Source organism: Venustampulla echinocandica (assembly GCF_003357145.1).
Source record: "Venustampulla echinocandica strain BP 5553 chromosome Unknown scaffold_3, whole genome shotgun sequence".
Lineage (NCBI taxonomy): Eukaryota > Fungi > Ascomycota > Leotiomycetes > Helotiales > Pleuroascaceae > Venustampulla > Venustampulla echinocandica.
This window is the reverse complement of record NW_022474208.1, coordinates 1,509,590-1,531,895: the sequence shown is the minus strand read 5'-3', so window position 1 is coordinate 1,531,895 and position 22,306 is coordinate 1,509,590. Positions and strand designations below refer to the sequence as shown.

At 49.9% G+C, this 22,306-nt stretch overlaps 8 protein-coding genes across 8 annotated transcripts; 4 read left to right on the top strand and 4 right to left on the bottom strand.

The window, feature by feature from the left end:
* Nucleotides 1-2,421: 2,421 nt before the first annotated feature.
* BP5553_06109 (HLH, helix-loop-helix DNA-binding protein) lies at nucleotides 2,422-4,528 on the top strand (the record flags this gene model as incomplete). The annotated part of the gene is made up of 2 exons (XM_032014732.1): nucleotides 2,422-2,907; nucleotides 3,062-4,528. 2 exons carry the CDS (start codon nucleotides 2,422-2,424, stop codon nucleotides 4,526-4,528), a joined length of 1,953 nt encoding a protein of 650 aa, XP_031869413.1.
* Nucleotides 4,529-5,292: 764 nt separating this feature from the next.
* Nucleotides 5,293-5,684, bottom strand: BP5553_06108 (Transcription factor Pcc1; the record flags this gene model as incomplete). The annotated part of the gene is made up of 2 exons (XM_032014731.1): nucleotides 5,293-5,584; nucleotides 5,641-5,684. 2 exons carry the CDS (start codon nucleotides 5,682-5,684, stop codon nucleotides 5,293-5,295), a joined length of 336 nt encoding a protein of 111 aa, XP_031869412.1.
* Nucleotides 5,685-6,194: 510 nt separating this feature from the next.
* BP5553_06107 ((Phosphotyrosine protein) phosphatases II) lies at nucleotides 6,195-8,351 on the top strand (the record flags this gene model as incomplete). Its single annotated transcript, XM_032014730.1, has 3 exons — nucleotides 6,195-6,240; nucleotides 6,477-6,803; nucleotides 6,859-8,351. The coding sequence occupies 3 exons, from the start codon at nucleotides 6,195-6,197 to the stop codon at nucleotides 8,349-8,351; spliced, it is 1,866 nt and encodes a 621-aa protein (XP_031869411.1).
* A 1,177-nt stretch (nucleotides 8,352-9,528) lies between these two features.
* BP5553_06106 (Uncharacterized protein) lies at nucleotides 9,529-10,561 on the bottom strand (the record flags this gene model as incomplete). The annotated part of the gene is made up of 5 exons (XM_032014729.1): nucleotides 9,529-9,654; nucleotides 9,719-9,789; nucleotides 9,845-10,086; nucleotides 10,140-10,446; nucleotides 10,501-10,561. The coding sequence occupies 5 exons, from the start codon at nucleotides 10,559-10,561 to the stop codon at nucleotides 9,529-9,531; spliced, it is 807 nt and encodes a 268-aa protein (XP_031869410.1).
* A 3,035-nt stretch (nucleotides 10,562-13,596) lies between these two features.
* BP5553_06105 (Uncharacterized protein) lies at nucleotides 13,597-14,074 on the top strand (the record flags this gene model as incomplete). The annotated part of the gene is made up of 3 exons (XM_032014728.1): nucleotides 13,597-13,727; nucleotides 13,817-13,948; nucleotides 14,035-14,074. 3 exons carry the CDS (start codon nucleotides 13,597-13,599, stop codon nucleotides 14,072-14,074), a joined length of 303 nt encoding a protein of 100 aa, XP_031869409.1.
* Nucleotides 14,075-14,568: 494 nt separating this feature from the next.
* Nucleotides 14,569-16,788, bottom strand: BP5553_06104 (uncharacterized protein; the record flags this gene model as incomplete). The annotated part of the gene is made up of 2 exons (XM_032014727.1): nucleotides 14,569-14,760; nucleotides 14,815-16,788. 2 exons carry the CDS (start codon nucleotides 16,786-16,788, stop codon nucleotides 14,569-14,571), a joined length of 2,166 nt encoding a protein of 721 aa, XP_031869408.1.
* A 474-nt stretch (nucleotides 16,789-17,262) lies between these two features.
* BP5553_06103 (Uncharacterized protein) lies at nucleotides 17,263-19,074 on the top strand (the record flags this gene model as incomplete). Its single annotated transcript, XM_032014726.1, has 3 exons — nucleotides 17,263-17,338; nucleotides 17,397-18,280; nucleotides 18,358-19,074. The coding sequence occupies 3 exons, from the start codon at nucleotides 17,263-17,265 to the stop codon at nucleotides 19,072-19,074; spliced, it is 1,677 nt and encodes a 558-aa protein (XP_031869407.1).
* A 1,204-nt stretch (nucleotides 19,075-20,278) lies between these two features.
* On the bottom strand, nucleotides 20,279-21,832 carry BP5553_06102 (RNA-binding-containing protein; the record flags this gene model as incomplete). The annotated part of the gene is made up of 5 exons (XM_032014725.1): nucleotides 20,279-20,281; nucleotides 20,339-21,107; nucleotides 21,168-21,308; nucleotides 21,358-21,462; nucleotides 21,597-21,832. 5 exons carry the CDS (start codon nucleotides 21,830-21,832, stop codon nucleotides 20,279-20,281), a joined length of 1,254 nt encoding a protein of 417 aa, XP_031869406.1.
* Between the last annotated feature and the right edge of the window lie 474 nt (nucleotides 21,833-22,306).

The window sequence follows — 22,306 nt, the reverse complement described above, 5'->3', positions numbered from 1 at the left end:
GAGGCGTCACGAGCTGACCACTGACTGGAAATGGGCCGGATATCGCGGCAACGACGAGCTGGTGGGAGAGCAAAGGGGAGCTTTTCAAAGCTGACCTAGGTATGGAGGATGATCGGGCGATAGTTACGGAGCAGCTAGCGATCATTTGACACTTGAACTGGGCGAAGTAACGGGCTTCTGCGAAGGAGGATTGCTTCCCATGTTCGTGGCTGAAATTTCCACGTAGGGAGAGATCGATCCTCGATGAGATTTGCAACAAGTCCGTGCGGCTTGTCGAAATAATCCACTTGGTTATCTGAAGATGCTAATAAATCTATTTGAAACAGTTGTCTGGTAGACACCTCTGGAGCCTTCCTACCAAGTAGTAAGCTTGACTTTGCCAAAAGAAAAACAAAATTGGCACAATGACGGACCACCGAGTGGACCCCTATTAAAGGTATTGATGTTTTGAATGTCATATGCAAAGTAAGGACGCAGTTAACAACGGGAAGACCGAAATCAGTATTTTTGTGTGCGGCGTCTGGCGTTTATGGCCCTTTGAGGTAACCACCAGTGAACCATCAGCATGGGCGGATGGCGGCCTGTGATTGGCCAGATTCCAAATCGCGGCTCTATCAAACCTTCTATATCTAGACAACATTAGCGCCAAATTCTTCCACAGCTTCTGGAAGCATTCATGCATCATTCATGGCTTTTTATCTGCATAATCGGGATAGTCACGCGATGCGGCGAAGACCGAGGCAGAGTGAGACTTTTTCTCTGTTCTCGGGACTCGGGACCCTGGGTTCTGGTTCTTATCCACATCCTGATTCCTGAGCAATAATGGCTAATCCCCTGCGTTTTGGGTGACTCCCCACTCACCGCACCATGGAGACCCCTTCGGTTTCTATGCTTGCTCGTATTATTGTAGTTCACGAGGAGCAACGCTTTGTCTGGATATTTTGAAAGAAAGGTTCGCTGTCTAATACTGCGTCAGGACACTCAGGAGCCCGTCCGTTCCGTAGTGCCGGCTGAAACATTTGATGCGGCGATCGTCCGTGTTGAGGTTTTACCCAGCTAGAAGCAGCAGGCAGGGTTCGCCAGTTGCACTCTAAGGCCCTTGCCAGATGCAGAGATGTGGGGAAGAGAGCGGGATGCCAGTGGGGGTTTCTCCATATTGGCTTGAGTTCTGGTTTGAATCTGGCTTGGGTTGCCCCGAAATGCACGGAATTGCCCGCAAAGAAGCCACTCACTGGCACCTAGAGTAGGACAGAATAGATGCATTGGTCCGGCAACTAATATTGCCCTGGAAAAATTTCCTTCCTAGAATTCAGCCAACTCTGGTGAAGGGCAATGTGACATGTGTAAGGGTGCCATACGGAGGTATCCTTCGTATCCTTCGTGCTCTACCAACCAAGGAGGAAAAAGAAACGAACCCCCCGCGTACCTTGCGCCGCTATTACCTACATGTACATGTACGAACATGTACAGGAGATATTCAAGGGGTTTGCGACCCAAGACATGGGGGATCATGGCTGAGAGCAGCGGATGCCGCACCAATAGCACCAGAGAGATGCTCTCTTTCTCTCTTGCGCTCTCCATCAATACCTTCATTCTTCTCCGGTGCGTCCTGAGACTCCTTACCAGTAGCAGGATAGCCTGCACTCCCCCCCCCGTAATCACCCGCTCTTGGGGCAGTGGGCAGAGTTCATGACGGCTCTTCGGGCGGTCGTTCCTCGATTAGCGTAGCTGTGGCTGAGAGAATACCCACACGGGAGTTGTTGCGCTCGTCCTCACAGTGTTGTAGGCTTGCCAAAAAAGAGGCATCTCCTCCGTAGAGCACCTACTGTAGGTACGGAGCACTCGAGCAAGATACGAGCAGAAAGCTATTTAATCTTTTCCACGACTCGCGATTAGCCTTAAGCGACGCGCCTCCACCAATCAGAATCCCGGATCAGGTCTCTCCGTCCCCCACCCTCCCACTTCCCACTCCCACTCCCAGGCCGACTCCAGCTCACAACCATTTCCCGCCGCGACGGCGACCCTCGATTGCGACTGCAGCTCAGTCCACCACGACCCCAGAATGAAAAGATTTCCTTCACTTCCCAGAGGACCATAGCAACCAGAGCACAATCGTTGATCGTAGATCGCAGATCACAGGACGCAGACCGGAAACAGCGACTGTTCGAGTGCCTCTTCAACGCATAACGCTGCCGCCACTGGCGCTGAACTGGAAGCTCTCAAGCTTTGCCAATTACTTTTTTATCCGTCATATCGCACGGCGCAAACATACTCGCACCGCCTCGGGCAGCACGACCTCGATCCGCAGTGCTACTCGTGGGTGCCGCAAACTCGATGGATTCATCTAATGTGTGGGACAATCAGGACCCGACGCTGTCGGTCCCTTCCCAAGATGACTTCAACCAATTTCTCGACATCAATATGAATAATCTGAGCGACACCCTCCAATTCGAATTCCAAGATTTTGCCGGCCACCAACCCCAAGGGCTGCCGCAGTTGATACATCAAAATGACCCCGAGGCGATGGATCACTCTGGCTTGGAGAATAATAATGGAGGTGGTATGAGCCATGACACGACAATGCAAGAGCACATGCCATCAATGACCACGGCTGCGAGCCACCCCGCCATACTTGGGACGTCCCTTGGTCACGAGCAATCTTCCGATGAAAGCCTACTCGAGCTAGATGCGCAAATCCAGTATCTGCAACAGCAAAAACAACGGAGGCAACAGCAGCAACGGCAGCTGCAGGATCAACAGCTTAATTTCTATGTTCAGAATGGGGTTATACCACCAACTCCCAACAGTATTGAGCTACACTCAGGAAGCTCTCATTTCTACCCTCATACCGACCCTGCCCAGCAAGCTGTTTTCGAGAGGTATCGAATGCAGATGAAAGAGCAAGAGGTCAGTCCTCTTATTCAATTTGCTTCGCTACAAAATCCCCTCAAGAGTCCGAGAACGGGGTTGCTCCGTTCAATCTTTAGACATATCATAATGTCCTTGTGCTGCTTCCAGCTTGTGAGCCTTTAAACTACACGCATAGCTAACACCATATTAGATGGCTTTTACTCCACTCGCATCTCCTGCAGTCACCCCTCTCGAAGCCCACTTCAACATACCTGAATATACGGTGCCAGGAGCCTATTTCAGCCCCCTAAGCTCTCCAGCTCTTCGTGCACAAAACGGGCAGCAATCCACCGTATTTGATCAACGCCATTCTAGCACAACAAATTCTCCGGCCGATATGAACATGGATTCTCTATCGCTTCCTACAAGCTCTGGTACCCTTTCGAAAAAGACGGGCAAGAAACCAGCCGCCAAACCCCGGGCTGCCCGTGCAATACGACAATCGCCGATTGTTAAGCCAAAAAGAACTAGGAAGGGCTCCATAGCCACCCAAGCTCTGGGAGACATTATAGAACCATCGTCTTCTCAGGTCACTACTCGACCCAAGCAGCCAAGCTCCCAATCTGGACCTAGCACTGAAGAATCTGAGAACGGGTCAATATCCCCTGAACATCTCTCAGATATGGGGCCTCCGCCCGTGCCTACTCCGGGCTCAGCATCACGCTCTCCTTTTATTACTGCCCAGAAGGAAGATCCAAGGAATCAACGCGGCATTCTCGGATCCCCTGCAACTCCTGCTTCGCTAATGAGACTCCCGCAATCGCCCCAGATCAATCAGCCGCTAAGTAATTTGTCGATGGACGGCGATGATCAGGGTATGGATGGTTTCCTGCTTCCCGAAGCAGCAAGTTCTACCAGACCACAACTTTCGCGTCTTGATACTCAATCTGATGGTCAAGTCACTCCAACCATGAGCTCTACTGGGGCGAAAACACCCGCACCAGCACCTCAAACCTTACCCTCCCCAGCTCTTACACGGCCGAGGGCTGCGGTGTCTGCCAGCCAAAGTCCCCAGATTGACGCCATGAATGGGTCGAATACGATAAGTGGAGGTGTTCGGAAGGCATCTCAGTCGGCAGGTCGCAGTGCTAAGAAACGAGCCAGCAGCTCTGTCCTCGCGTCCCCGGCTCTCTTACCAAGAATATCGCCAAGTATAAAACCTTTAATTCCAGGGAGTGGCTCAGTGTCAGACGATACTGCCTCGCTGTTATTGGCATCGAAGTCAAATTACCAGAACCTTCTCGAAGGTAACCACTTGCCAGGAGTCATGTACCCCTCGGAGCTGTCAACAAACCTGACCTCGAAACGCACCTCTCACAAAATTGCTGAGCAAGGCCGTCGGAACCGCATTAATTTAGCACTCCAAGAAATTGCTACATTATTACCGCGAAGTACGAAAGATAGCTCTGGAGATAAGAGCGGAAGCGGCGATGCGGGAGAGACTAATGAGACGGAAGCAAACGCCAAGGCAGGCGCTCAGAGTGCGAACAGTAAAGCCAGTACCGTGGAGCATGCGATCGAATATATTCAGCAATTGAAGAAGGATCTTGCTGATGCAAATAAGAGGGCCGAGGAGGCTGAAAAACGCTTGAATGGGACACATGAAGCAAAAGAGTGATAGAGGAATTTGGGTCTGCTTTTGGAGTTATAGGGTTAATGATACCTGGGCCTTTTGCTCACGCCCTGGATGTGATTCTGCAAAGAGGCAGTCAATTCAGAAAGCATGGTGGGGAGTTTGGTTTACTACCATATATATGCTCTTGTATTTAGGTCCCATGTTGGGACCGCGTTTTATCTCACCAAGGACATGGAAAGGAATCTATGTGAGGCTGTTCGTCGGCAACCTAATTACCTATGCCGTCGCCGAAACTCAGCATTAGAAGGATGTATTTGGATATAGTAACCCGAAATAAAACAAACTACACATATACACTTATACTTAACGCTGGTATTGTGAGGAGTGTGTCCCGTTTGACTAGCTTGAAATTTTGAAATTTGGTTATTTATTCATCGACAGAGCATAGAGCGAGGCTCAAAACCCTCTGGATATCAAACTAAATGCCCCACCTAGGATTTCTGGCCTGTTTCCATATCGCCATCTCCTATGCAGTGACATCCTTTGCGGAGCAATGTGACGGACGCATTCATCGTGGATGAGTAGCACCCGTTATATTGCCACTTCGATTGCCCTTAAAAAGCCTATTCGGAGACTTTTGTATCTATTCAGCGTGGGGGTTTCCACACTCGGTAGAGTCACTACACTCTCGGCCCTGCTTATGGCCAACTATTCCACTCATTAAATAGGGATTTTGCATCCCATCAAAGAGAGTGAAGTAATGATCACAGCAACCTGTCCTATCTCGGAGGGCCATGACAGGTATTTCACTTTTTCTCAGCTTCGACATCAAGCACATCAACATCCAGCTCTTCCATAATTCCCAGCACCACACTTATGCTCTCCATAAACCCATTGACAGCAACCCTCAGCATCCTATTCGTTGTGGCTTTGTACTCAGTCCTCAACACCGTTTCTTCAGGAGAAGCCGGCGTGTTGGAGTTGGAAGCAACGGTGGAAAACGATCGACGCACAAGCGGGGAAAGTTCGTTATCGACACGCAAGGCTTGGAGGGCAGCAGATGCCAATCGGGCAGTGGGGAGAGGCAGGTCGATGGTGCTATTATGACTTGATTAGATATTCCCAAACAGGAAAGACAACAACAAACAACTTACAGCGAGCAGGGGAACTCGGGGTCTAGCTCCAACGGGGTTGCCATGTTGCCCACAATGTTTTGATAAATGTCGGTCCAGGCGCATGAATCAAATGTCGGATATGAGATTGGCGCTGTTCCAGCCTGATTGTCCAGGCGCAATATGTTGACGACGGAGACGAGGGGCGGTGGTTGCCCTGGGAACGCGCAGCATAACACACGCTAACTGGTTCTAGATGCTGAACCACAAACCTCACACACGACAACCCAAACATTCTTCAGATCTTGCGATACAAGATACATCCTTCCTCTTCTTCTCTCTAACCATCGCTTTGGCACCGAAGTCCTTTATTTCTACACTTCCTCTCTTCACCACATCACAGCATATCCTAAGAGTATGTTTTGTTTATAAACCGGATCAACAAATAAACACAAGTCGCACCTCACAGTCTGCCAACTGCCACCCAATCTAGGTGAACTCAAGCCCACAACACACGATCCTTTCAGCAAGTCTGCCATATTGGAAGCTGCGACTGCATTGTTTGGACTCGGTACAAGATAGTGCCTACTCTCAAGATGACTCCTGCCGTTAAGTATGGGCAGGTCATCGAGTACATTCCCGGTAAGCTACTTCCCATAATACCTCTCCTCCCCTCATGACCGCTCGAAGCAAAACAATGGGTATTGCCTGCCAGCCGAGCATCATTACTCCATTGCTGGAAATCAAATAAATGGATTATCAAAACACCCACGAATGGGTAGCATTGGTGTCTAGCTTTCAGCACGATGGGGCCGTGGCAACAGAGCATTCACAACAACCTTCTCCTCTGGTTCCGTTCACTTTGCTAATTATTGCAGACCGATTGTACCTAGCTTCATACACCACTCCGCCCACTGAAGACACTCTCTTCCCATACCCTGACCGCCAGCCTACCCGACGGTCCCCAAGCAAGCGGTCGGCGAGAGCGGTGGACGGTCCATCTGCTGTGTTATCCGAAAGAGATCGCACTCCTCCCTATTATTTCTCTATTGATGATTCATTGCTATACAATGCTTTCCACCATGACTTTGGACCATTACATATTGGACACCTGTACCGGTTCGCCGTCCAGTTCCATGACATTCTTGCGGCTCCCGAGAACAAGAACAAGCCAGTTGTTTTCTGGAGCAAGGCCGATGCGCGCAGTGAGTATTTCCATGATCTGATTTATACAATAATAGCAGCTAATTCATATCGTAGGCCGGGCAAATGCTGCTTGTATTTTAGCTTCATATATGGTTCTCATCCAGTCCTGGGCACCGCATCTTGCTCTCGCGCCCATTGCGCAAGCGGATCCACCCCTCATGCCTTTCCGCGACGCAGGATATAGTCAAGCAGATTATGGGATTACGGTGCAAGATGTGGTATATGGTGTCTGGCGGGCAAAGGAAGAGGGGTTCTGTGCCTTGCCATCATTTGATCTTGAGGAGTATGAGCGATATGAGCGTGTGGATCAAGGCGATTTCAACTGGTTAACACCAGACTTCCTTGCATTTGCATCACCTCAACATACGCCTATTGCGCCCATACTACCATCCTCACCACTCTATTCTACATTACCTACCACCGTTGATGCAGTGGATGCTCATCCCACACTTCCTGGTCCATTTAAGAATGTCCTCAAGCATTTCGGGCAGCGAAACATCGGCCTAGTTGTCCGCCTGAACTCGGAGCTTTACTCGCCATCGTACTTTACTGCACTTGGCATTGAGCATCTGGACATGATTTTCGACGACGGCACTTGCCCACCTTTAAGTACTGTGCGGAAATTCATCAGGCTTGCTCATGAGATGATCACCGTGAAGGAGCGAGGAATTGCGGTCCATTGCAAAGCTGGTCTTGGTCGCACTGGCTGCCTCATCGGAGCATACCTTATCTATCGTTATGGATTCACTGCCAACGAGATCATTGCCTACATGCGCTTCATGCGACCTGGAATGGTTGTTGGCCCACAGCAACATTGGCTACATCTCAACCAGGGAACGTTCCGTGAATGGTGGCTAGAGGAGCAATTTGAAATTAAAATGAAGGAGAAGATGGCAATCATGGCACCAACTACGCCTATAAGATCAAGCAAGCCATACATGGTGAATAATGGCCAGGTCGCAACGCCACCTAATGCCAGCCGAAGATCACCTCTGGGTGAGGTCGACAATGGACAACGCGACAGCATCGGTGTGCAAGAAGATTGTCTCCCTGCCCCTACCCCGGGTCAACCGCGAAAGACTAGCAGAGCAGTCGATCGTCACCATCCCTACACCCGCAACGTCTCCACTTATAGCACAACTGAAGATGACCACATGATTCAAAGAGAGACGGAGGTGATCTCAATTCATCGGTCCTCGATAGATAACGCAGAGGGAGAAGACGAATGGCAAATGCGAATGCGCACAAGCCGCAAAACATCTCGATCCCCCGGTCGAAGTGAAAAGCGCTCCATCAGCCAAACCACCACAACCATCTACACGGTCGACAATGACAGCAGCAACGACGTCGAGAACATCGGCGCAGGAGCTCGTCCAAAGACCCCCGGAGCCATGAAATCTGGCCCCGGATCCCTCAACAAAGTGCGTGGAAGCCCAAAGCGCAGCGGCGACAGCCTCCGAAACAAGGAGAGTGCAGGCATTCGAAAGACCAGTGGAAGAATTGGCAGCATGAGTGTCTCTTCTCCCCGTAAGGTCTCTGGACTGTAGGCTGCCCCGATACATCTTATTCGCCATGCTGTACCTGCATTGAATCCGGCGTTTGTGAAGCATATGAAATGAATCGTACGTACTGGTGGGCAATGGGGGCGTTTTGTTTGATGTTGAATTTTCCTGTTCGGGTGGGCTGTAGTTGAGCATAATGCGGTTGGCTTTTGTCCGTCTCTTGCTTTGGATGGAGTGTGGCAGTCTCTGGTTTTACGGTTGCTTTTTGCTTATTTGCGCTTGTGGTTTTTTATTTGCCGGATAGTTGATGAATTGCTGTTTTTCTGTTATGCGTCCCAGAGTTCCTTAGGAAGGGTCTGGGGTCGTCATCAATCACGAATCATGAAGGAAGCATGCATTGCATACAAGAGGGTGATAGAGAGAGAGAGAATATCAAAACTTCAAAAATTAAAACACAAATGCTACCCTGATGTGATTATAAATTGACGTGTAGTGAATCGACATTTGTAGAAAGAGGGGCTTGGGACACTGGTCCCTTGGACCCTTAGGATAAGACTACTTGGTCAACGAACGGCTAGAGGACACCTGAAAAGCGTGGTAAAATAATCTTGAGATGGCTCTATGTTTGATTCACTGATGCCTTGATACGAAAGCATTCCTTGGAAGTGTTTCAAAGCGGTGCAGCAGAAACATATATTCTAATTCCCTTACGGTCTCTGTCTCCCTAATAAATAAACCAAGGAAGAAAATGCGTAGTTATAGTTTAATTTGACCACTATAGTAAGTTGCTACCAGATCGCTTTTCAAAGTCAAATATAAAAAATAATTTCATTCAAGAGCTGGAACGAGAGCAAGCGTGAAACTTTTCAATGAATTTGTTTATTTTTTTTGTAGTAGTCTAACCACGATAAGAGCCAGGCATCAAAAAACAAAGTCGGGGGAAGCAAGCCTGCGACGAGAGTTCATCTGTCGAGAAGAGTAAAAACATGATGCCGGGCTAACTTAGAGCGTGCGTAGAAAAAGGGCAGGGTAAAGTGCAGTCTGAGGCATTAGAGTTTCTAAAACGGCAAGCGAAGGTTTGCGAAATTTGGCTCTTCTCTTAGGTGGGTTGCTTGCCCATTTCATCTCATCTCATCTGCGATAAACATGCAATAGTTCCCCCGCTCCCAGTTCCGTACCACATGGACCCAGAGTACCAAACATCAACGCCAGAATTGATCCTCTATTCTTCAGCCTTGGTCTCTGCTGGTGCAGCGGCAGCAGCCTCGGGCTGTGCCTCCTTTGTCTCGGCAGCTGGGGCGGCATTCGTCTCAGCGGCCGGCTCGGCCTCGGAGGAAGTCCAGAGGGTCTATGAGAGAAAATTTGAATTAGTTTAAGTCCCGGGAATTGTTTTAGTGCCGTGTTTGACTTACCAAGTTGTCTCTCAAGAGTTGCATGATCAGCGTGGAGTCCTTGTAGCTTTCCTCGCTGAGGGTATCAAGTTCTACAGGGCGCGTTAGATAATGCCAAAATAAAGATGCGCAGAATAGTAAACTTACCAGCAATAGCATCATCGAACGCCTGCTTGGCAAGGTGGCATGCCTGATCAGGGGAGTTCAAGATCTCATAGTAGAAGACGGAGAAGTTGAGGGCAAGACCAAGGCGGATTGGGTGTGTGGGTGCAAGGTCGGTCTGGGCAACTTCGGTGGCATTCTTGTAAGCCTCGAGGGACTTATCGGCCGACTCCTTTCGCTTGTCGCCAATAGCGAACTCAGCAAGGTAACGGTGGTAATCACCCTTCCTATAATCGGATAATTAGATATGCAGGTTATAGGACTAGGGGATCCAACTCACATCTTGTGGTAGAAGACCTTAGACTCTCCGCTCTTGGCTGAAGGAATCAGGTGCTTGTCGAGAACCTCAAGGATATCTTCGCAGATCTTGGCGAGCTCGGCCTCGATCTTTTGACGGTACTCCTTGATAAGGGTAACTTGAGATGAGTTTCCTTTCGACTCCTCCTTCTGCTCGATTGAGGTAACGATTCTCCAGGAAGCACGGCGGGCGCCAATGACGTTCTTGTAGGCAACAGAGAGGAGATTTCGTTCTTCGACGGACAATTCTTGGTCCTCGGAGGCAACCTGCTTCATGTTCTCCACCATTTCTAAACAGAGTTCAGTATATGCGGAATCCCTGGGTTGTATCCAAGGCTGCTAACCTTCATAACGCTCAGCCTGCTCCGCGAGCTTGGCGAGATAAACGGAGTCTTCGTAACCCATGATTGCGGTAGGAAGAGGTCTATAGACAATATTCTGTTAGCGAGCTGCCACGTTGAAGACTTTGGAGATGAAATAGATAACATAGCGAGGTGGAATGGCAGAAGTGGCAGATGGGAGTAGTAACGGATCCGCCATCTTGCCGACATCCCAAATATCATGCCCAAATCATGCGCCAAAGAGCGGCAGGCCACCATTATTTTAGCACGATCAGCGCAGGAAGTCTCAATGTGCTTTTAAAGCGCCGCGCATCCAACGCGAAGAATTGGCAGCTGCCCCTCACAGGGGTTGAGGGGCAGTCGCAGCCTCAGTCATCCGCTGATGAAGGTGAGGTAAACATGCCATCAGCTTCGGCGCGACCATGGAGGGTGAGAGAGATCGCGTATCCGAGGGCTCTTCTCTTCTCAGGCTTGCATCGATGATAGACACCGCGGGCAAAATCAAGGGGTTGCGCGAGGGGATGACGAAATAGAAGCGGGAAGGATTCTCACCAGTGTGTTGGGGAAGGGGTATTAGCTAAGGCCTTAGATGCTCAGCAGGTTCGAAGGGGTTCAGAGAATGTGTATGATGTGGGGTTTGGCAGGACGCCTTTCGATGGAGATTGAGTGGGAGGAGGGAGGTTGAGGTTGAGTGGAAGTGAAGGTTGAAGCGGAATTGGAATTGGGGAAGTTGATCGAAGCAGGGCCAACCACGCTTCCCTTTTCGCGCTAGCGCCGTTGTGCTTTGTAGGCACGAAGCGACCGCCGTGGTGATGGGAATTCGGTCTCTCTCTGAATAATAATGCACTATGGACGATGAACCACCAACTCCACTCCTTGCACTACTAGTGCGCCTGGCTAATTGATTACCGTGTGTGGTTGACATTGCGACTGGTCATCTCATGGCCTCATCGAGGAAGGGATGGGCACTAGGAAGCCATGAATGAAGGCTGGAAAGTACCCTCTGGATCCAAAACAAGGTTATGTTTGGCAGGGCTCTGGCTTACCTAGCCGATGAGTTTCGGAGGGGAAAAGAGAATAGAGATGGATAGTCGATTGCATGATATCTTTATTGATTGATCATTTAATAGGTTGTTTAACTAGTTATCCTTATGAATAGGATCACTGCTTTAGAGTTGACACGTTTACAATTCAATTTACAGATTGGTTAATAGCGGCTCTTTATCCTGTTCCACGAAGATCTTAGGTAGAAGCACTCTCATCGTCCACTCTCTCTGCAGCTGTGTCTTAATAGCCTCCGCTCATGAAGCTAATTATAAGCCTCAAGGTGGCGTTCTAGCAAATTCAAAATTCGAGGCTGATCGCATGAACGGTACCAAGCCCCCATAACACTCGCCGCGCCTACGAGTGCCAGTCGCAATTCCCGCAAATCTCCAGTGGCGATTAATGCCGGCCTATGAAACCAGTTGCAGTAGCAAAATTGCAGTCCTTGTGATGCATTGTGGCAGTGCTGCCGCCCGGACGGCCGCCCGCGCAAAGGTCGCGGCCCTGGATCCATTGTTTAACATTTGCTTAATATAAACTCTAGTAAACACAATGGCGGGATTGGGGAGCCTTCTTGTGGGCAATCAAAGACATTGTATGACAAGTACTTGCAGTATTGTACTTCGTAATAAAGCCAACAATAAGAAACTTAATTACATAATATACCCAAATGCTACTCTTCGTACGAAGTAGGTACCCAGGTACTGCAAATTCAAGTAACGTGACCACACGTGATTCAAACTTTTCCCTAGCTTAATTAGGCATGGCGCAACTTGTAATTCTCGAACATGCCTGACAACACCACACAATATCATCGCCATATCTTCAATAACTACGCCATTTAACGCCAAGGCGGGGTCCTCTAGCAATCAGTAAGGGCGCCTCAAACTCTCAGATACCTCCTATGAATTTAAATGCCCTAGAATAATCGTAGGATACGATCGTGCCCACTGTAAATGTTATAAGGTGAGGAATATCTTGCAGGTTGTCGTGTATATAAAGGCCGTAAATGGCTGCTCTTAAAACCCCTTAACGATATTTTCAATCTCACAACATCGAGGTAGTTTATCAAAGTCCTACAACCGTCGCTATTCCTAAAAGCGATCAAATGGCAGAAAAACGTCAAGAACCGAAAGGAATGCAGGCCCGTCGTGAATCGTTGGATATACTACACGAAATGTCCACGCTACTAGTGCGTCTTCCGGATTCATAAAAACAAGCATTCTATTGACCTTAGCTACAGAATATTCGTCTTACTTCTAGTCAACTGGCAATTTGTACGTCATTGATTGAAGATGGGGTGAATCCCGAGACTTTAGCTGTATGTACCGGGCTCCAAGAAGATGCACTATAGATCTGACACCTGATTTACGCGTATAGAGTGTGGTCAAGGTTTTGATGGCTGAACATCCGGAGGAAGAAAAAAAAACATAAAGGATCGGCGTGAGATAATGCGAGCTGGTGAAAGAGTGCGATCTGGATACGGTATCGGCCGTGCGAGTACTTATGCTTCGTCGAGGTCACATCGCCGTCTTTTCCCGTTTAGCGGTGCTGAGATGGTGTTTCTTCACCAGCTTTTGGAATACCTAAAAGGGTCAGAGATAAGACTTCAGCCGGAGGTTCTCAAGCGGTGGATGAGAATTGTAGCATACTCGATGCATTCTGCGATTGACGATACCACGTTGATTGAGGAGCCAGTCGAAGAGACTATACACCAAGGCTTCGAGATACATATAATATACAGAGTAGAAAGTTGATCCGATCTATTACCGTGGAATGTTGCCAATGACTTGGATAATGGCCTGATTCCCCATCGCCGGAAGCCGTTAACACCTGAGGCACTAACTCACCAACCTCCAATCAAAGACGCAAAAACCTTGGAAGCTGCTCGTCAACCGACCTACGTAGTGCCGGTCACCTCACTCGGCAGAAACCACCTCTCACCTCTACTTTCGCACCATTCACGACCCTCCATCCACAACCACCCCTCAGTACTGTAGTACATAACTCGATTGACCCCCCCTCAATCCCCTGAAGAATCACCACAACCTCATCATGTATCGTCAAAGCATCATCAAAGCTGCCCGTCCAGCACTGCGTCTGCAATCCCGCGCTGCATTCACAACAACGGCTCGAAGCATGGCCGGTGAGACTGGAGCTCCCCGACCAACTGGTCAACTCCATGGGTACAACACCTCCTCCGCGCTCCCATAAGCTCCAGACCTCAAATCTCTCATGAAGAAGTATAGCTTGACTAACACCATTGCCTCGATAGTGACGCATTCACAAAGCGCGAAAAAGCAAACGAGGATTTCACCATCCGCGAGCGGGAGAAGGAGAAGCTTCTCGAGCTCCGAAAACGCCTTGCTGAGCAACATGACCATTTGAAGAAGCTTGAAGAACACATGTAAGCACTGCTCTTGGCTGATACTACACTGTTTTCAGGATACCTGCTCTATTGGGTGACGTTTGACTAATGAGTACTTTTTGCAGTGACGAGCTATCCAAGAACTCCGGCGGCGAGCAGAACTAAGCTTAGCCTGAATGTTTCATAGCATGGGCTTGTCTGTTGTTGGAGGATTGTTGGCTTTCTACTCTGAATCCTTTTTGTGAGCAGTGCTAAATCTGTCACCGTCTGAACAGTCGATGGGAAGGATATAGTATGGATACATGTGGTTTAGTGGACCAAAGGAGAGACAATGATAGTTAAGGGAGCGATGAGCTTTATAAGGATTTCGAAATGTATTACAAGTAACGAACATAACTCCGCATTTGCATTTCTTCTATGATATAGAGATTTCATCTATACAAGTTTTCGGCTCAATATGTGTTTATTCATCCACCTTCGCTACTGTTACAGTGCAACTCATCGTTTTAATGCAGATGACTCGGAATATTCCCATTTCCCCTATTTCCACGAAATTGGCATGGGAGTCACATGCTAACCTTCCCAATTACAATGTCAAGAATGCCACAATCATCAATAACTTAAACGCCAACCTAAATACCGCCGTGCATGAAAGAAATTCATCTTCTCCCGAGGTAAGACCGGTAGAATGACTCCGCTGCATCGTTGTCCAGACCTCCGTGACCGTTGGAGCCAATGCTCTGCCCCAGCTTCTGGGCTTCAGCTAGCTTAGCCTGTAGCAATGTAGCATTCTGGTCAATCCACTGCAATTGCGTAAGGTGATCGTTCAGTACCCTGACGATATGGGAGAGCTAGAAATTCTCTAGTTAGTAGGGTTCTTTGCCTTCATCACAAGTTTCACTCACGGGATCATCAGTCTTGCTGCTCTTGTTCAAGGATGCTGACGCTTCGTTGATCGCTTCAATCATACTTGTAAGATTCTTGCCCATATCATCAAGTCGATCGGTCAGCTTCTCTGCAAGGTTATATGTTCGTTCACGTTCTTGATCAGGGCCTTGTAAAGCATCGCCTGGGCCCACTTGTCTTGCAAACATTTCTTCAACCTCGGCTTCGTACCTGTCAAGCCATCCCTCAAGCTCAAGTTGTTGACTCTCTACATTGGCAAGCTGTCGCTCGGTTTCAGCTGTTTCCCGTTCTGCCTCGTACGTGTTTTGGTATAGCTTTTGGATCTTGTCTCCATTCTCGACAAGTAATCTATCCCAAGCAGCAACCTTGGCGGCTTCATCTTGGAAATCCTTTTGGTATTTTGATAAGTCAGAAGCCCACCGAGTTATGATCTCATCCATCGTCTTGTTCTTTAGACGAGAAAGTTGTGAAGCAGGGCCGGTAGTGGATGCTCCCAAGGCAGGCCCGCCGCTTGCCTGAGGTTGGCAGGAGGTTGCACCAGGACCTGAGGTAATTCCAGATCCTCCTGCGGCGGTAGCTGGAGTGGAAGCATTCGCACTTGCCGAGGCCGGCTGGGTGGTCGCGGGTTGGGTTCCAAAAAGACCTCCTGCTGGAGCTGAAGTGGTTGTAGCCGGAGCTGAAGCGGCCGGACCGGAAGATGCTGCAGTTGCACCTCCTAAGTTACCGAACAAGCCGCCTGACGGCGCAGCTGCTGTGGTTGCAGGTGCAGCGCTGGCTGCGGTACTTTTGGCACTACCAGCGCCAAACAGTCCTCCTGATGGAGCGGCGGTCGTAGTCGCAGGTGTGCTACTAGCTGCCGTGGTTTTGGGAGCACCACCAAACAATCCTGCACCTGCAGCAGGTGGTTGGAACGATGGTAACGAAGAAGTAGCAGAAGCTGGCTTTGTCGAGGGGCCACCAAAAAGTCCAGATGTACCGGTTGTGGTTGCTGGAGCCGCGGTTGATGAGGCTTGAGTGCCAGGAGTGCTTGTAGCTGGGGTGCTGCTGAGTGGTTGGAAGCTAAATCCTGGCTTGGTCGCTCCAAAGCTAGGTGTGGATTGTGTTGCGGCAGCGCCAGAACTTGTAGTAGGGGGATTTGAACCACCAAAGAGGAGTGAGTTTGCAGGCTTTGTCAAGTTGGTCCCTCCTGCGGTAGGAAACAACGAGCTTGGAGCCGCAGATGTCTGAGCTGGAGTCGCAGGTTTCGAAGCGGCAGCGGCCCCGCCAAATAAACCACCGGCTTGTTGTGTCTGTTGATTACCCCCGCCAAATAAGCCCCCCGCAGGCGCCTGAGAAACTTGGCTGTTGGTTGTGGGTGGTGGACCAGCAGGAGTCGTTGAGGATAGAAAGTTGAACGTCTTAGATGGAGCTGGAGTAGTTGACGCTGCCGGGGCAGTAGTGGAAGCATTGTTGGCTGGAGATCCACCAAAGAGTCCCCCAGTTGGCTGGTTCGTGTTACCAAAGAGCCCTCCTCCACCTGGTGCTGCGGTTGTTGGAGTCTGGCTCGGAGTATTGGCTCCGGATTTCTGACCGAAGTTGAACGCTCCAAAAGAAGTCGATCCGCCTGCTGTAGGGAAAATGCTGCCAGTCGCGGCAGATGAAGTAGTACTTGGAGTGGCAGCGGCCTTTCCAAACAATCCACCAGCGGGAGGGTTGCCCGTGCTACCACCAAACAACGAGGGTGTAGATGCTCCAGAGCCCGGGTTCGAGGCAGCGTTTGCTCCAAACAGGCCTCCTGATGTTGCGGTACTTCCGCCTCCGAACATCGGTTTGGTAGTAGTTGTCGATTGTTGACCGAAAGGTGAGGAAGTGGCAGCTGTCGAACCGAAGAGGCCACTCGAGCTGGTCTGGCCAGGATTTGATGAACCGCTGGCGGGAGTATTCGATGAGCTATTCCCAGTACCAGCAGTGCCGAAGTTGAATGGAGAGGCCATGGCTGGTTATTGCGAAAGGTAGGGTTGGTTGTCAAGGGTAGGTAGCTAAGGACAAAGGTTAGAGCTTTGGGGATGGAAGGAATGCGATATATTCAGAGACAGATTGGTCGTACCTAAGAGCTCGACGACGTACCAGCCTCTACAATCTAAACCTCAACGGAAAGTTGTAGTTGTGCAGCGCATTCGCTGGCGCGTTGAATGCGATATCTTTGTTCTGGTTCAGCGCGTCTGCACAACCGTGAAATTTCAGGCCAATGTTGAATGTAGCGAGCCAGCTCCGTCGGGCTCCAATCAACAGCTCCCAGCCGCGAACGTCTGCCACCGCACGCCGCCAGTTCTAGAGCCTTGTCGGCTCCCTTTCCAAGCGCCTCTACGTAGTACTTGTGCTGCGGTATCTACGGTATCTACGGTCCAGCCCTTGGCCGTCTTACAATCCCCCAAACCCAGCTTTAGACATCATTTGGATGCAAAGCCATGGCAGAAGACGAGCACCGAAATCTAGAGCCTCCTTCAAGGAAGAGCATCGAGGATCCTGGAGCACACGGCCTTGGTATGCGATTTAAGCTCTTACTCTGGGTTAGATTATTATACTGATCCCACTGGCACAGAATCATCTGACTCCTCCGACGATGACCACTTCTCTGATGCTCATTCCGGACCGGAGCGCGGTTCTGGCGTGACATCTCCTGTCCCTGTAACTCGAGTCGAGAAGGTGGATAGCGAGCCTAGCTATGGAGAAGTGCCCGGCACAGAAGCCTACAATATGAGGGAAAACGATGCGAAGCCGGATGAGATTGCTATTGTACCTGATGCCGAACAATCCAGCCAAAGCTCTGATTCGGAAGGGCCCTCCTCAACTCCTGGCGATCGGCCGATTCCTAGCACCATGGTGGAGAAGATCGATCCGTCCGAGCCCAGCCATGGCATGGTGCCCGGTACATTAGCACACGAAAAGCGTGCTGCTGATGCTGTTCCGGATATGGTGGTGAAATCTGGAGAAGGGAGTCCATCCTCAAATCGATCCAGATCCAACACCACCCCGGGGGACCTTCCAATCCCAGTCACAAAGGTTGAGAAGGTGGACTCCGAGCCCAGTTATGGAGAGATTCCCGGTACTCGCGCTTTCGAGCTTAGAAAAGGCGATCCCCAACCTGATGTTGTAGAAGAAGTTGGGGATGCACCAGGTAAGAATGTCCATGTATTTTATACCTCAGACCGATTGACCGAATCAGGGTCGCCAACGGCTGTTAGGTCCCCGAAAATAAGCCATGCGAGACGAAAGTCATCGGCAGCGGGGAGAAAGGGGCCACAGATGGACTACAATGAGGCAGAGGATGGCTCGGACGGCGGGTTTGGAGACGACTTTGACGATTTCGAGGAGGGGGAAGAAGATGCGGAATTTGGCGATTTTGATGATGGTTTTCTGGAACCGGCGGCATCCCCTTTACCCCGTACACAGTCACTACCAGTTACACCAGTTACACCTTCGTTTGTGAGTAGAAATCTATACTATGACGATAACCCATTGTCCATGTCCTCCGCTATGAGAACTTGCTAACAAAACCCCAGCCGGTCCTAGACTTCTCTGAGCTCGACTCTCCGGAGGAAATACAAGCAGCAACAGAACCATACATGGACGCCCTCTTTCCACCAGACACAATCGACACCTCAATCCTCCCACCTCTCATAGCAGAAAACCCCATATTCCTTACTCCCCGCAGCGCCTCCCTTTGGTCCCAACTAGTAGCACCACCACCTCTCCAACCCCCAAACTGGATCCGCTCTCGAATCCGCCGACTGTTCCTCGTCTCCCTCGGCGTCCCCGTCGACCTCGACGAGATCCTCCCAGCGTCCAAACAGAAGAAACTAATCCTCCCCTCCATCCACCTCAACCCATCATCCGAGTCCGCACGCACATCCTCAGACCTCCGCTCAATATCGCGCCTCAAACAAGGCGACGGAAACACCTCCTCGACATCCGTAGATTCCCAAGGCAACAACCACACCTCGCGCTCCGGATCCAGAAGACGGAAAGGCCCTCCGCCTGCACCGCAGCTGGATCTCGTGTCAGCAAGACAGTTATGTGCTATAACTGATGAAGCCCTAAATGGGTATACGGTGGAAGAGTTGAAGGAGCATATAGGCAAATTAGAAGCTATGCAAGAGACGGCGAAAGAGGTTTTGGAATACTGGATCACAAAGACGGATGAGAAGCTTGGCGAGAGGGGCGCTTTTGAAGGCGTGATTGAAAATCTGGTGAAACATGCTAGGAAGGTGCGGAAGTAATATGATCTAGCTAGGTATATATGTCTATTGGTTAAGGAGATGCTTTTGGGGGCTCGCGCCTTAATAATACCATAATTACTCCAATATCCCACATGTATCTATAATACCTCTATTTCCAAACGTCGCTGTGCCCCTCGAGATAATGACAAGTCGCTGTTTAGACAATGATCCGTCTTGTTATGACTTGAGCCTAAACGCCCCGATCTTCATCGAGGAAGCATAAAGGTCCACTTTTAAAATAGGTGTTACTAGGATATTACCTAACGAATCTACAAGCATAGCCAGTAAGTATCATCACGATATCACATTCCACACAAGGCACAATCACAATACAATAAGGCACAGTCGATCATTTTAAATAGCAGCGCATTTGATTTGATAGCTAAGCTAAGCTCGCACAGTTCGAGCAGTCTCCCCTTTGCAATAGTAGCCAGAGATACATGTGATAGCTAGAGGGGTTGCACAGGTCGCAAGCTCCGCTATGTAGTGTGATGTGTTGCAAAGGGAGTCTAAACTTTTGTGGAAGCAATTTCTGTAAAAACAACGTGCGAATTTGTGTATCGGACCAAGGAAAAAATCGGTGTGTATGCTCTCGAAAGATCGTGTACTGAAAGCTTGCAGGGCTAAGCCTTTTTCGTCAACAGAATGAACTGCCGATGATGGAGGAAAGCTGGCAACGCTGCGGAACACGCATCGGAGTACAAACATGTTGTAACGTGATGTGTGCAAGTTTTTGGCAAGAGCGACGTGTAGGGTTTTGGCAAGCGCAACGTGTTGAGTGTAGAACCAAGGAAAAACAATTGTCATATGCTCTCGAAAGCCCCGTGTACCAAAGAAGCCCGCAGTACGAAGCCTCGGCCAGCTGAATTAACGGCAGCCAAGGAGATGAAAGCAAAGCTGTGTAACACGCATTCGAGAGCAGACGTGTGATGTGATGAGTAGAATGAGGGAAAGCGGCGCATGATAGTTCCGTCGTGGACGCATGAAAAGGAGATCTCTAATGCACTTTTTGTACATGGGCATCGTGGAAAATGCAGATCCCCACCCATCCGATACTTTTCGAAGTAACGCTAAGCAGGAGAAACAGCTATCCAGGCTTTGGACGCGCGGAGAAGTGAAGTCGCAGGAAAAAGGCAGATTCAAGTGCAGGAAAACGCCATGTCGCTAGAACAAACTCCATTCGCGAAACCACGTGAGAATATGTTTACTATATAGCATGTTAGAATATTATAGGATTATAGGACAGACAATTGGAGAAACTAACCTGCAATGGCTGGAAGTTTCCATAGCCATGCGTGGAAGGCATGCCCATAGATTGGTATTGGGGTGGGGGAGGAGCTGGGCGGTATGGAGTGCCAGCTGGGCCGGAGTTGTTCTGAGAGCGGCCCCAAGACAGACGGACACGGGAGTTGCCAATAGGGTAGCCCTGCATCTGGTTGATAGCCATCTCAGCTGCGTGACGCTGGACAAATTGAACGAAGCCACAGCCCTTTCCGGGGGGGATCTTGACATAGGTGATCTCGCCGAAGCCCTGGAAGAAGGAGCGGAGCTCATCCTCAGTAACATAGCCAGAGAGGCCTCCAACGAAGACGGTGGTGTTGTTGGGGTCGGTGAACTGATTCATTGGCTGGGCAGCACCGTAGTAGTTGATTGGAGGAGGTGCACCCATAGAGTACATTCCTGGGCCACCCATTCCAGCACCCGCAGCCGCACCAGGGCCCATACCACCTTGCATTGGCATACCAGCAGGGCCAGCGCCACCGGACTTGTTCTTGGGGGTAGCAGTAGAGATTCTCATGGGTCGATTGCCGCAGTAAACACCTTGCATCTCAGTAAGGGCACGTTGCTGATCTTGCTCATCGGCGAAACGGACGAATCCATAACCACGGGACATGCCAGAGATGGGGTCGGTCATGATCTTGGCTGACTTGCAGGATGGGAAGCGGCCTTGGAAGAGCGAGACCAAGACGTACTCATTGACCTCTGGGCCAAGATCGCCAACGAAGATCGAGTATTCGGGACCACGGTCGTCGCTGACAAACAAATAAAATTAGCACGTGCTGTAAATCAAAGATGTGAATGGGAGTACTAACCGCCTATCGGCAAGTCCACCACCGGAAGCCCAGTTAAGCTTGAAAGGGCGGGAGGTGTTGGGAATCATAGATCCATTCAAGGAGAGGGCCTTCGCAGCGGCAGCTGGAGTAGCGAAATCGATGAAACAATAACCAGCATTGCTACAATATGTTAGAGAATGTTTCCAGAGCCAATCTCAAAGGTACGTACCCGGAAAACTTGTCGCGAATCATCTTGACGTTGACGGACTCGCCCATACCAAACCAAACGGAGCGAATGAAGTTCTCATCAATCCATGGCTCAAGCTCACCCATCCTATATTATCTTGTCAGCAAGTGCAAGGAAGGGGGATCGGGAAACATCGTGGCAGTAATCGATACAAGATCGATGCGACTCATGGTGCTTCGCGCATATAACGGATAGGGCAGATGGATTCGGGATTAACATACCAAAGAGTGGTCTTCGCATCACCAGCGGCGCTACCACCAGAGCCTTCAACTCCGCCCTGTTGTGCGAAAGGAGCAGGAGAACCGCCTTCCTGGCCTGGTTGCTGCTGCTGCAGAGGTTGTTGAGGCTGCTGGGCAAGTCCCTGAGGAGGCGGAGGGCCTTGCTGTTGCATGCCATTGCCATTGTTCTCCTGTTGTTGGAACTGGGCTTGCTGGTTGGGATCGTACTGGAAAGCCATTTTGCGCGAAAACAGCAAGTTGACTTAACGAAAGGAGTTTGAATTAACTTTGAAGAAGATACAAAGGAAGCTGGGAATCAGTAAGTTGATTCACAACCAGTAGTGAACTGTGAATCAATAGGCAACGTCACGTGGACGTGTAAGGTTGAGGGTTGAAGGTTGGAAGTCGGAGAAAGATCGGAAGCCGAAGATATGCCGAAAGGTGAGGGCTTTTTTGCACTAGCCCCGATTCGTCGTGTGAATGCGCACTAGTCCTGTTTGCACACTGTTTGCACTCGTCAGCCACATCTGTGTGAGTCATCCAGGTTGATTGTGGTTGGATGCGACGACGGTGAAGATTAGCAGACCCTCTGGAAGTGCGTTGAGAGGAAGTGAGGCCGTTGTCGAAAGCTGAACGCTTGGTGAAAATAGATGGATTCCTAGGAGGGCGCAGACCGTGGATTCCAGTAGGCAGACAATTTCCCAGATAATGAA